This window comes from Protobothrops mucrosquamatus, unplaced genomic scaffold (genome assembly GCF_001527695.2).
Source record: "Protobothrops mucrosquamatus isolate PMUCROS unplaced genomic scaffold, P.Mucros_1.0 scaffold860, whole genome shotgun sequence".
NCBI classification, from domain to species: Eukaryota; Metazoa; Chordata; class Lepidosauria; order Squamata; family Viperidae; genus Protobothrops; species Protobothrops mucrosquamatus.
In genome coordinates, this window is record NW_015387115.1 from 411,357 (window position 1) to 424,894 (window position 13,538).

General features: G+C 36.6%; 1 protein-coding gene across 1 annotated transcript in view; it reads left to right on the forward strand.

The window, feature by feature from the left end:
- Window positions 1–13,538, forward strand: part of NCOA2 (nuclear receptor coactivator 2) — a 133,690-nt gene that overhangs the window by 113,943 nt on the left and 6,209 nt on the right. The window contains exons 13-22 of the mRNA XM_015819114.2: window positions 49–255; window positions 855–1,070; window positions 1,435–1,564; window positions 4,389–4,554; window positions 5,230–5,508; window positions 6,719–6,796; window positions 7,797–8,022; window positions 8,788–8,965; window positions 9,420–9,618; window positions 12,443–12,532. Of these exons, the coding sequence (XP_015674600.1) occupies window positions 49–255; window positions 855–1,070; window positions 1,435–1,564; window positions 4,389–4,554; window positions 5,230–5,508; window positions 6,719–6,796; window positions 7,797–8,022; window positions 8,788–8,965; window positions 9,420–9,618; window positions 12,443–12,532 (1,769 nt within the window). The remainder of the gene's footprint in view (window positions 1–48; window positions 256–854; window positions 1,071–1,434; window positions 1,565–4,388; window positions 4,555–5,229; window positions 5,509–6,718; window positions 6,797–7,796; window positions 8,023–8,787; window positions 8,966–9,419; window positions 9,619–12,442; window positions 12,533–13,538) is intronic.

The window sequence follows — 13,538 nt, forward strand, 5'->3', positions numbered from 1 at the left end:
ATGTAATTTTCAAAGCTCCCCGTTTTTCCCTTTTTTCCTACTGTTTAGCTTTTTCCAATGCAAGACAAGCACAGTTGGGAAGGATGTTGCCGAACCAGAACTTGCAGCTTGACATCACTTTGCAAAATCCACCAGGTGCTTCAACTTTTCCGCCCATAAGAAACAATAGTCCATATTCAGTGATACCTCAGCCCAGCATGTTGGGTAGTCAAGGAATGATGGGAAATCAAGGAAACCTTGGGAATAATAATCCAGGTAAAAAAAAAAGTTTGCTTTTTTTTTCTGTGATAACACATTACTTCTAATACAGAAAGAACAGGCATCTGACTACAAGGATCGCTTACCCCAGCAGTACCCTAAAACCAACATAAAATATGTTGAATTGGGTCATGGCCTCATCGGGTCATGAGACTGTGACCCAATGCTGTGCATTTTTATTTTCAGGAAAATAGATGTATTTTTATGGGACTGATTATACTACAATATTGCAATTTTAAAGTATAAGCCTATTTAGAATTTATTCAGAAATAATTTCTGCCTGAATTATTTGAGATCTGATCAACTTAATCTGATAACACAAGGATCTCTAGTTTTTCTAATTATAAGAGTGCATATTTTATTGGATTATTTTTGGAGCACATATTTGTGAAGAAATATGCTCAGGTATCTATCCATAGCTCTAAACTGGCAGAGGGGCAAAGATGTTGCATCAATGTCAATTGCTACTTTTAAAAACATACTTGATTCTTATGGCTTGACCTATGAGCTGATTGTAAAAGTGGCATTAAAAAGTAGCATTAATTAGCACTAGGTTCAAGCCATAGTTCAACATAAACATATGTGTGCTTTAATAGGAATGATTGCTGGTAATACCCCTCGGCCCGCTATGTCATCGGGAGACTGGGGGAGCCAAGCTGCTGCTGTGAGAGTGACCTGTGCTGCAACAACAAGTGCCATGAACAGGCCAATCCAAGGAGGCATGATACGTAACCCAACATCCAGCCTTCCCTTGAGACCTAACAGTCAAGCTGTTCCAAGGCAGATGCTACAGTCTCAAGTTATGAATATGGGTAAGGTGGAGTCCAGTCATAATCTGCACAGTTTCAGCAGATACTGAATATTATGATATTAACAGGGATGACAAATACATTTTAATTAGATACAAATGCAGATGTGGGAGTTCAATTATACAGTAGACAAAGGATCTGATTGAATGTTTTTGCATAACATGCTGATTATATAAGAACATAATTTATTTTCTTTTGAAGCAGCCTTATTTGAATTGAATTTGGTTCTACTAGTCCCAATCCAAGCTTAGGCAAAAATATTCGTTTATAATGTTCATGGAAATATATACAGTTAAGTAGTAGATGGCTGGTCTTCTGCAACACCTATAATTCCAGTGAAATTTTATTTGTGATGGTTGTTCTTTAGGTGCTTCAGAACTGGAGATGAATATGGGAGCTCCTCAGTATGCCCAACAGCAAGCTCCTCCCAATCAGACTGCTCCTTGGCCTGACAGTATATTGCCCATAGATCAGGCATCGTTTAGTAATCAGAACCGGTAAGTCTTTTACTTAAGAGTCAATGCTGAATCATTGTAAACTCCTGCTGATAGTTAACTGTTTTGTATTTTTTGCTTTATTTAATTTGTTCAGTTTCTGTATCATTTGTCTTTCTAAATTGCCTTGGTACTGTTCGTTGGACTCCCAATTAAATTAAAAAGGGAAAGGTGCTTCACTGATTGTTACTACTTGCTACACAAAGAAGACAGCAAACATCCCTTGACAGGCCAAGAATATTCCTGGACTGTGACAAATGATTGGCAGAGTAGAAAGGGGTTGTTGGCAACTTAGACTACACCCACACATTATCTTTCCCGCATTATCATCCCATGCAGATGGCTCAGCATGTCCCTGTTTAGCTAGACTAGTGCAAGCAAGGCGCCATTTCCAACAGGATGAGAGAGATGAATGCATTGAAATTAAATTAAATTCGATTGAGAATACAAAATTTAATGTATTATTCATTCTTAAAAATTATACCAGGATCAGCATCTTCGTCAATCTTGTTTTACCTTTTTTTTTTTAAGAGCTCTTCTGGAGGATATTTAGATTTTATTTATTTATTTGTAAATTTATTAAATTTATATCCCACCCATCTCATTTTCAGGCAATTTCTCAGGTTATAATCAGTAATTGTTTAATTATTTTATCAGGTTGTTTGTGTTTTATGTATTTACATGTTCCTAATTTCAAATGAAATATGGATTTTTTAATTCCTATGGTATGTCCTGTGTACCTCTAGAGGACCTTCACGATTGCAGTGGAATAAAATGTTATTTTTTTTAGTATTTTATTACATTAAATGTTCTGTTAACTCCATCTTCATATTGTTCACGGTAGCATAAAATCTGTTATGAAACTATAAGAATTTAATCATTAAGTAAACCGTGTAAGCACAAATTACTGCACCAACAACAGTCAAACATTAAGCAAAATGTTTAAGCAAATGCAGCATCATATTATTGACTTGTAAGGCTAGGGCACTTACGCATGGAATCCACACTTTTCTGGCCTCACATTGTGGTCTGTGTTTGGCAGATAAACCAGTTTATTCCAGACTCAGTAGAGATGTATCTGAACTTACAAACAAAGCAATCTTTTTGTTTATAGCCACAAAACTTGCAGGATCTTTTGGATGGACCATTTTTTTCATTAGTGAGAATTTGGCCTTCCAGTTCTTCAGCCAGTCTCTACTTTCAGTCCATAGACATTCAGTTACTATATGAAACAAGATGTACCTCAACACTTCTGCCTCTCCCCGCTCAGAGCAAGTTGATTGGTTGGATATTCATTAGCAATAATCTAACAAATGCATACAACATTCAGTTAAACTCTGGATATGGCACTCATTGAATGTTGTACTTCATATTCTATCATTGCACAGCTGAATGAAAAAGCAGATTGTATATTAGTATTTTCAGATTAATAACAGTGGAGTTGATCACTGGTCAGCTTTAAACTGTTTTGAGTAATTGGGAACAGTGACTATGGTGGAAGTGCCCCTAGATTTTACCATTTCTCACATCTGTTGCTGAATGTAGAATTTATTTTATAATTAAAAAGTTATAACTTTTTATTAAGCAACGGGCAGTACATTTTTAAAAAAACAGATAATGGCAATAACATATGATACATTGGAATAACTTTAGTGGATTTCCATTTGTACAACAGAACATCATCTTCTTTTCTTCCTGTACATGTCCCCAGTTCTGTTCTGTCATTGGCTTTCATTGGACAGCATTGAATACAACCCAGTAGTGGCTGCTTCATTGTCAGCAATTGTCAGCAATTTCTTATTTATGTATTTCATGAACAGTGAATTTGTATCAGAGCCATGGTGGCTCAGTGATTAGAATGCAGGCTAACTCTCTGCTCACTCCAGGAGTTCGAGTCTCACCAGGCTCAACTCAGTCTTCCATCCTTCCGAGGTTGGTAAAATGAGGACCTGGATTGTTGGGAACAATATGCTGACTCTGTAAACTGCTTAAAGAGGACTGTAAGGCCCTGTGAAGCGGTATATAAGTCTAAGTGGTATTGCTGTTGCTATCATGACTATAATCTGTTAAGCACTTAATTTTTACTTCATGTATATGATTTTGTATATATGATTACACCAGCAACTGCTTTTACTATTTGCTAATCTCTAATTTAGGGCTAACTGGATTTCATCTCCTTTTATGATAAAATATTACTCTGTTTCAGTGATTTATTTCTTAGTTATCAGGAATTCCTAATAAACTGTTTATTAAAAAAGTGAAAAGCAAAGTCCTGTCTTCTCGGATTTAAATGATCTGATTAGGGCTGTTGGAAGTCATGTAGCTTATTACAAAATTAAGGTCAAAAGAGAATACATTGTCATAAATATGAACAAAGAAATATTGTTGTAAATCATTGTAATATAAAATTTTAAATTGATAGCAGTTTTTCTCTACACTTCCTGAATAAGTCTGTACAATTACATTCAGGGTTTTGACTTTGAGAAGTTTAGAAAAAAGTACAGTTGTGTGTGTGTGTGAGAGAGAGAGAGACAGACAGACAGAGAGACAGGGAGACAGACAGACACACACACACACAGAGAGAGAGAGAGAGAGAGAGAGAGAGAGAGAGAGAGAGAGAGAGAGAGAGAGATATGAAAAGTATGTTACCATTTTATGTATGTTCTAGATAGATGTACTAAGTTCAAGAGAAATGTTGAGTTTGCTTGCAACTTATTTCCTTAACAAACTAGCACACCTAATGTATATAACATCCAGTTAGTTTGGAATGTCTAAAGAGTAAATGTTTTTGTCCCTCAAATTGCTCATCAAGCTGTATCCTTTGTAGGCAACCATTTGTAGGCTCTCCAGATGACTTGATGTGTCAGCATCCTGCCTCTGAGTCTCCAAATGATGAAGGAACTCTCCTTGATCAGCTTTATATGGCACTAAGGAATTTTGATGGTCTAGAAGAAATTGATAGAGCTCTTGGGATACCAGAACTTGTCAGCCAGGTATTGCTTTATTGGATATTTTAAAAAATGTATATGCAAACTTTCTGGGTCATGAACTTAAGCTTCTTGAAATTTACTATATGAAAATTATTTTATTGTTTAAATAAATTAAATAAATCCTCCTCTGCTGTACAGTGCTACAGCAGGCAATGTTGACAATATGATTCATATCCTCTGATATGATTGTTATTGTAATGATAATATTGGGAATGATGGCTTATGGTTTGTCTGTTACATCATGGCTTTTTGATTGCTACTTGGCATGGAAATGATACCTACTTAGTGAAGTAACTGTGTTTTCTGTGAAACAGCAAAAATATTTTAAATATTTTTGTAAAAAACCCACCTCTTTTTAGGTTACCTTTCCCAGCTAGTATGGGCTCTTTCACTTGTGATATTTTTAAATTTATATTAACAAAATTTTAATGGGAAACTGTCCAGAAATATTTTAATAAATACATTATGATTTGCTTGAAAAGACTTCAGCACAGAAAATAAGTATTAGATAAGATACATTACAGAAAAATGTGGAGGAAATTAACCTATATGTATCAGATAGGTTGCTTATAGTACATAGGCTGCTTATAGTACTGTCACAGCTATGTTTGTCAATGTTCTCTACATATGTGGGCTCCAAGCCTTTATGCATATTTCTATGCTTTTGTTCTTAAGCAGACCCAAGGTGTAGATCCAGAATCATTCTCAAGCCAGGAACCAAATATTATTCTAGAACAAAAAACGCCGGTTTTTACACAACAGTATGCGTCTCAGGCTCAAATGGCCCAAGGCAATTACACACCGCTGCAGGACCCAAACTTTCACCCAATGGCACAGCGGCCAGGTTATGCAGCACTACGGATGCAGCCTAGGCCTGGTCTGAGGCCTACTGGTCTAGTGCAGAATCCACCCAATCAACTGAGATTGCAGTTGCAACATAGGCTTCAAGCACAGCAGGTAGTCATTTATTTTTCTTTGACCAGCACCATGATTGTCAATGGTTTCTAAAATATTTCACTATATATGAATTAAATGTGAACGTATCTGTAAATGTTCTTTTTTCTGATGCTATTTATTTATGTATTTACTTATTTTCATCTAGAGCATTCATTTCTTTTACATGTCTTCAAAGTTAATGTGGTGTTTTTGATAACTCTTGTAAACCATAGGGCATATATTACTTCAATTTTTTTGAAATACCCAGAAGTATTTCTCTTCATAAGTTTGTAAGATATTACATCAGAGCACCTGCTTGAATTTAAAAACAGTATCCAGAACAAAAGAACATTTCTTTTCCTCAAGATAGCAAACCCATATTTCCAGCATTTTTTTTCTGGGTTCAGGTAGCCCTCAACTTACAACCACTTGTTTAGCAACCCTGCAAAATTACAATGGCACTGAAGGAATGGTGGTTACAACTGATCTTCAGTGTTTCAGCACCCCCATGGCCACTTGATCGCAATCTGGGTGCTTGGTAATCCTTTCACACTTGTGACTGTTTGCCAAGCAGTCTGTGATCACAGGATCACCACTTGCAATCTTCCATGCCAGCTTCCCTACAAAGTCAAAGGAGAAGCTAGCAGGAAAAATTACAAATCATTGTAAGTCTCCCCTACTTGCACCCAGCCTTCTGCACTCATGCTGACCACTCATGCCTTCTCCCTAACTCCCACAATGCCTGTTTGATGCACCCAATCCATGCAGCGCTTCTTGTCCACCCTCCCCCTCACTCTGCTCACTCCTTGCTCTGTCCCCCACCCAGCAGCAGCTACTTACCTGCTTGCGGATCTGAGACTTGCAACTTCCTGCTAACTTCCCCATAAACTTTGGTTGTGGGAAGCCAGCAGGAAATTAACTTGCCTAATGATTGTGGGATTCAGTTAATGATGACAACTGGGACTGCAGGGCTTGCTATTGCTAAGCAATAAAATCTCACTTTACAACTGCATTGTTTAGCAATGGAAACTCTAGTCCTAACCTTGTCCTGAATCAAAGACTACCTATATGTGTTATATGTCTGTCACTAATGCTGCTGATGCAAGTAGCTATTCAGATTGAACTACACAACAAAATATGATCTAATTACGATCTTTATTGAAACGGCACTTTCATAAAATCCATTTCTTATTCCTATTGTGTGTATGTGTGTGGTTTTTTTTTAACCTAGAATCGCCAGCCGTTGATAAATCAGATTGGCAATGTTTCCAGTATGAACCTGTCTCTAAGACCTGGAATACCTACACAGGTGAGGGAACAGGTACTACCAATTTTTCTTCTCTAGATTTGTAGTTGTATGTTTCATAATTTCCGCAACTGCACCATGTGTTCTAGTATTGTATGAAGCCATTAAATTAGCTCATTTGCCTAAATTTCCCTTCAGATATATTGCAATTCTCTGTACAGGAAAAAAAATGAAGTGTTTGTTTTTTGTTTATTTAACTTGTATGTGGCTTATCTTGCCTAGATCATTCTTCTTTATAAGAGAATATTTTAAATTCAAGAATGTAATTCTGGTGTGCAAAATGTTTTTAATTGAATATTTTTTATTTTAGACCAACTGTTTGAAACACACAATGTTCTAAACAAATGTTTGATTGTTGAACAGCTGTTTCTAATGCAAAATGGGCTATTTTTAGTGTTTTGGAAGTCCTCCATAGCTTAAAACAGCTCTGTTCTAAGCATGAAACACTGTTTCAAACATGCAATTCTCTCAAATGCTTAAAGCCGTCCACACCTCCAAAGGCCATTTCACTAAGACAAAATATTTTGAATTTTAAAATGTTTGCTTCAAATACTTTGCACATTCTTAGAACATAATTTGAACCAATTATAATTGGTTCTAATTAACATGAAAAACTTTTCCTTGAGATAACTTTAAACAAAATGTCCTCCCCATGGAATATTTCAGTGAATTCACAGCTATTTTAATAAATAAAAACAAAATAGAAATACTAAGAAATATTTGCACACACATACACACACACACACACAGTTGCCTTTTTAATCGAGACATTTATGAATACAAGGTACAGCTGATTTTCTTTGATATTTTAGAATTTATTTTCAAACAACAGTTTGAGAGCTAGTCTTAATATGAATCAGCTTTACTTACTTTGTTCAATTGCATATCAGCAACTTATTATATCATGTATGTCTTCAAACCTCTCATATGACATGTGGAAAATCAACCTCTGAACGTGACTTCCAGCTACTTAACACTGATAAACATTTTGTTTTCTCGGTAGGGAAATATTAATTCTCAAATGCTAGCCCAGAGGCAGAGAGAGATACTAAGCCAACATCTGAGGCATAGACAGATGCACCAAGTTCAACAACGAACCCTGATGATGCGTGGCCAGAGTATGAATATGACGCCAAGTATGGTGGCCTCTGGGGGAATACCAGCAACCATGAGCAACCCACGGATTCCCCAGACAAACACCCAGCAGTTTCCATTTCCTCCAAATTATGGTATTGGGCATTTTTTTAATTTTTCATCAGATTTTACTGCCTACAAATTTTCAGTTTCTTCTTGGGATCATCATTTTTGTCTTATAATTACAAGAAAGACTCTTAGATTAAGCTAGCTCACTGAGAATCTGGAAAATAATAACTACGTAACTTTTATATTTCCCCAAATCTACATAATTTTATAATCCCCTATGTCACATCTTAGGAAAAACAACAGATTTTTTTTAAATTCGGAAATTCTTAAATTAAAATCAAAATAAAAAGGTAGATTATCATCTCTTCAGCAAATGATCTCTGTGAAATAGCAACTCTAAAAGTATCCATGAGTTTGAATGGTTTTTATATGTTGTTTACAGTATTAAGCATTGGATATCAACACCTTGTTTTTATCATAACGTCATTTTCACTTATTTAATAAGATTGTTTGGGTATTAATTGATTTCTCAGTGTATTTTTTTATATAATATATAGGCATCAGCCCCTGGAAGAGGGGTTTCTTTTGGGAAAATTCTTCTTGAATTACAGTCAAATAAACATCTCCAGCAGATGTCACTGTGCTATTGATTACAATGAAGGCATATTAAAACAGTAAGCAAACTCTGCAGTATAAGTGATAGGAAAGCAACAGTAAGGAACAGTTGAAAGCTTTGTTATTGTCCAGTGAATCCTCTTCAAGTAAATGAATCCATAATGGAACTTTTGTACTACAGCATGTATTCTTAATTGTCCTGTAAACATGATTGAAGTTCCTATTATCTTTTCTAGGAATAAATCAGCAGCCTGATCCAGGCTTCACCGGAGCTACAACTCCACAGAGTCCCCTGATGTCCCCAAGAATGGCTCATACTCAGAATCCTTTGATACAGCAATCTCAGGCCAATCCTGCCTATCAGTCTTCTACAGAGATAAATGGATGGGGACAAGGAAATATTGGTGGAAATAGGTACGCTTCAGGATTCAGAATGTATTTTGGCTGCATTTTATGACCTGCTGGTTTGGATTACTGTCACATAACTTCTTTGGACACTCTGTTGTGATCAGAGTTTCATTTGACCAAGAAATAGGTAAAGAGATTCTGGTTAAACGAAAGGATGGATCAGTTATTATTATTATTATTATTATTTAAATTTATATACCGCCCTATCTCCCTTACGGGACTCAGGGCGGTGAACAGGCAATAATAAAAATCACAATAAATATTAAATAAAAAGCCTGCTCTAAAATATCCCATATAAAAAACCCCTACCAAAACACAATCAAAACTTGTTGTTATTGGAAGAGATCCTTATGTGCATCCAAGCACACAGTGGTTCTTTGAAGAATTCAGGAATATTTGAGTCCTGTAAGTGTGTCTTTCTGATTCTGACATGGCCATTGTGCTTTATCCTATACTATAGCATGTTTTCACAACAATCTCCACCACACTTTGGGCAGCAAGCAAATACCAGCATATACAATAACAACATGAATATCAATGTGTCCATGGTGGCCAACAGTGGCGGGTTGAGCAACATGAACCAGATGACAGGGCAGATCAGCATGACCTCTGCAGCCTCTGTGCCTACATCAGGGTTGCCCTCCATGGGTCCCGAGCAGGTGAGAATCTCAGCCTGGCATACTTAAAAAATAGTTTTACTTTTAATATCAAAATATTTTGCTAATGATGTATCATACCGGTTACATTAAAAATATGATTTCAGGAATGGCTCATTCTTGATATAGATGTACAATATAGTGGATTTTCAAGATATTTATCGCTCCATCGAAGTCACAGATGGGCAACTACAATCCAAGCCCAAATAATCGTTTCTAGAAAGAGCTACTTGTTCTTTTCCTAACTTGGGAGTTAGAAAAGATGATGTCAGAAAGAAAAAAAAGTGGGTGGCAAGCAGGGAACAGAAAGTGAAATGTAGCTCCTTTCTCCACTGAGATTCAAGCTTCATACATTACCCATACTGGGTGAGATTTTAGGACATTATACTCACAAAAATTGGAGGACACTTATGTGACCTGGGCCAGTTGGCTTGGTTAGACTGATTTGTTGAAATTCAAGTTAAGACTAAGAAAATACAGTTTAGTAGCAAAATGGGGATTTGAATCAACCTCCTTCCATCCCTCTGTAGTTAAAAGTATTACATAATCTACTTCTGGCTCTATTTTTTGACTAAATCTATCATCTTAAACTATGTAACTTTAATGTCCTTCTGTGTTTATAAATTGTAGTTAAATTAATGATTTTCAGTTTTATTATTGATGCTTTTAGTGTGCTGTAAGCATATTTATTTATTTATTTATTTAGAAGATTTATATGGCCACCCACTCACTCTCAGTGACTCTGGGCAGCTTACAAACAATAAAAAAACCAATATAAAAAGGGATAAACAAACAATAATATCCCATCCCCTGAGCCACTTGATAGGCTTCATCCCACTATGGGTTTTCCAGGCTTGTTGGCAAAACCAGGTCTTTGGGGTCCTGTGAAATAGCATCTAAGCGTCAAAATATTTTTTTCAAGCCTCTGACAAAGTTATATCTCTATGAAACGTTTTTGAGTCAATTACAATAATAGAATAGAATAGAATAGAATAGAATAGAATAGAATAGAATAGAATAGAATAGAATAGAATTATTTATTGACCAAGTGTGCATAAGCTCTCAGTGTACATACAAGTAATAGTGATAATCATGATCATATACAACATGAAAATACATTCATCATAAATTGTGAACTACAACACTTCATTATAAATCATAAGGTGCAACATTTAGTGATAGTCATAGAGTACTAGCTAAGCAAACATAAATCATACTAGGGTACAAAAAAAACAATATAAATTGTAAGATACAAGCAGCAAAGTTATAGTCATAAGAAGATAAAGATAGGTAATAGGAAAGATGAAGCGTATCATAGTAATACAGCTTTACTAGTATTTTGACAGTGTTGTAGGGATTAGTTGTTAAGCAGAGTGACGGCATGGGGAAAAAACATGTCCTTGTGTCTAGTCGTTCTGGTGTGCAATGCCCTATAGCGTCATCTTGAGGGAAGAAGCTGAAATAGTTTATGACCAGGATGTGAAAGGTCTGTAGATATTTTCACAGCCCTCTTTCTTGCTTGTGCAGTATACAGGTCCTCAACAGAAGGCAGGCTGGTAGCAATTGTTTTTTCTGCAGATATAACTATCTGTTGAAGTCTGCGTCTGTCTTGTTTGGTTGCAGTTCTAAACCAGACAGTTATAGAGGTGCAAATGACAGACTCAATCATTCCTTTGTAGAACTGTATCAGCAGCTCCTTGGGCAGTGTGAGCTTTTTGAGTTGGCGCAGGAAGAACATTCTTTGTTGTGCTTTTTTGATTACATTTTTGATGTTAGGTGTCCATTTTAAATCTTGGGATATTATAGAATCCAGAAACTTGAAGGTTTCTACTGTTGATACTGTGTTGTCTAGTATTATAAGAGGTTGTAGAATAGTAGGGTTTCTCCTAAGGTTTACTGTCATTTCTACAGTTTTGAGTGTGTTCAGTTCAAGATTGTTCCGGTCACACCACAAAGCTAGTTGTTCAACCTCCTGTCTGTATGCCGATTTGTTGTTGTCTTGAATGAGGACAGTCACTGTTGTATCATCTGCAAACTTCAGTACTTTAACAGAGGGATCTTTTGAGATACAGTTGTTGGTATAGAGAGAGAAGTGGAGAGAGCACACAGCCCGGGGGGCAGGGGGGCTGTACTAATTGTACAGGTATCAGATGTGATTTTTGCCTAGCTTCACTTGCTGATTCTTGTCTGTTAGAAAGCTTATGATCCACTTACAGGTGTGGTCAGGCACAGCTAGCTGATTTAGTTTAGTGAGAAGAATATCTGGAATGATGGTATTGAATGCCGAACTGAAATCTACAAAAAGGACCCTTGCATAGGTCTTTGGAGATTCAAGATAAAGCACTATTTTAGTGTACACTCATTTTTCATCTTCTCAATTTAGCTCAGTTTGCTGTCTCCCCTTTCAAAATAACAAACTGACAATAGGGTAAGTCAGCAAATTATGCAGTCAGATAATAATAATGTGTTGTAGAAAATAGAAAAAGGTTCCAAGATAGGCATGATAGTAAAATGAATTGCTCAACTATTAGTGATAAGATAAGATAAGATGATAAGATAAAATAAGATAAGATAAGATAAGATAAGATAAACGTTATTGTCATTTTTTTACTGTAGGCACCTCGGCACACATAAAAAATGAAATTTAGTTGCCCGCTCTCAAAGTGAAACACATGACACACACCTAAACATACTATGTACAACATATGAATAGACCCACACTCCTACATATACATAACAGATAAAAAGGAAGGAGTATTAGTAAAGTTGGTTGTGATTTGTTAAGTCTTCTGTTTCTGTGACTGAGTTAAACATTGTTCTTTCTCAGGTCAATGATCCTGCTATGAGAGGAGGCAGTCTTTTTCCAAACCAGCTACCTGGAATGGACATGATAAAGCAGGAGGGAGATGCATCACGGGTATGAAGTAATAAATATTCCAACTGTGACACTAACTTAAAGTGGATAACTTTTGGTTGACCTTGGACTTTACTTAAGTTTGTTGAAGGTCTAAGGGCCATAGTTGGCAGCTATCTAAATGGTTAATGGCATGATTTTCTTTATGGTTGTCCCTGGAGTTAAGTGTCATTATGCCTGTTCTAGGTCTTTTATGTAATTGCCACTACAAATGGCTGGAAACTGCTGTCCATTTTCAATAGTCATATTTGGAATGAACTAAAAGGTTCTTGTGAACTGATACAGCCCTGAAATGTGAAGTTGTCCGGGTTCTCAAGGCCAGATGGATTACACCCCAGGGTTCTCAAGGAACTGGCAGATGTGATCTCAGAACCATTGAACTATATTGTTCAAAGATCCTGGAGCACTGGGGAACTACCGGACTGGAAAAGGACTGGAAAAGAGCTGATGTAGTTCCCATCTTCAAAAAAGGAAAAAAAATGGACCCAGGAAATTACAGACCTATCAGCCTGACCTCAATACCTGGGAAGATTCTGGAACAGATAAACAAACAACGAATCAGCGAACACCTAGAGGCAAACAAAGTCATTACTAAAAGCCAACATGGGTTTGTCAAAAACAGATCATACCAGACAAATCTTATTGCATTCTTTAACCAAGTGACAAAATTAGTGGATCAGAGGAATGCTGTGGATATAATTGACTTGGACTTCAGTAAGGCATTTGATAAAGTAGATCACAACCTACTACTTAATAAGATAGAAAAATATGGATTAGACAGCATCACCACCAGATGGATCCGTAGCTGGCTGACCGGCCGTACTCAGCGTGTGGTCCTCAATGGAACCGCATCTACATGGAGGGAAGTGTGTAGTGGGGTGCCCCAGGGCTCTGTTCTGGGCCCAGTGCTCTTCAACATCTTCATCAACGATTTGGACGAGGGGATAGATGGGGAAATCATCAAATTTGCAGACGACACCAAGCTGGCAGGAATAGCCAACACTCCAGA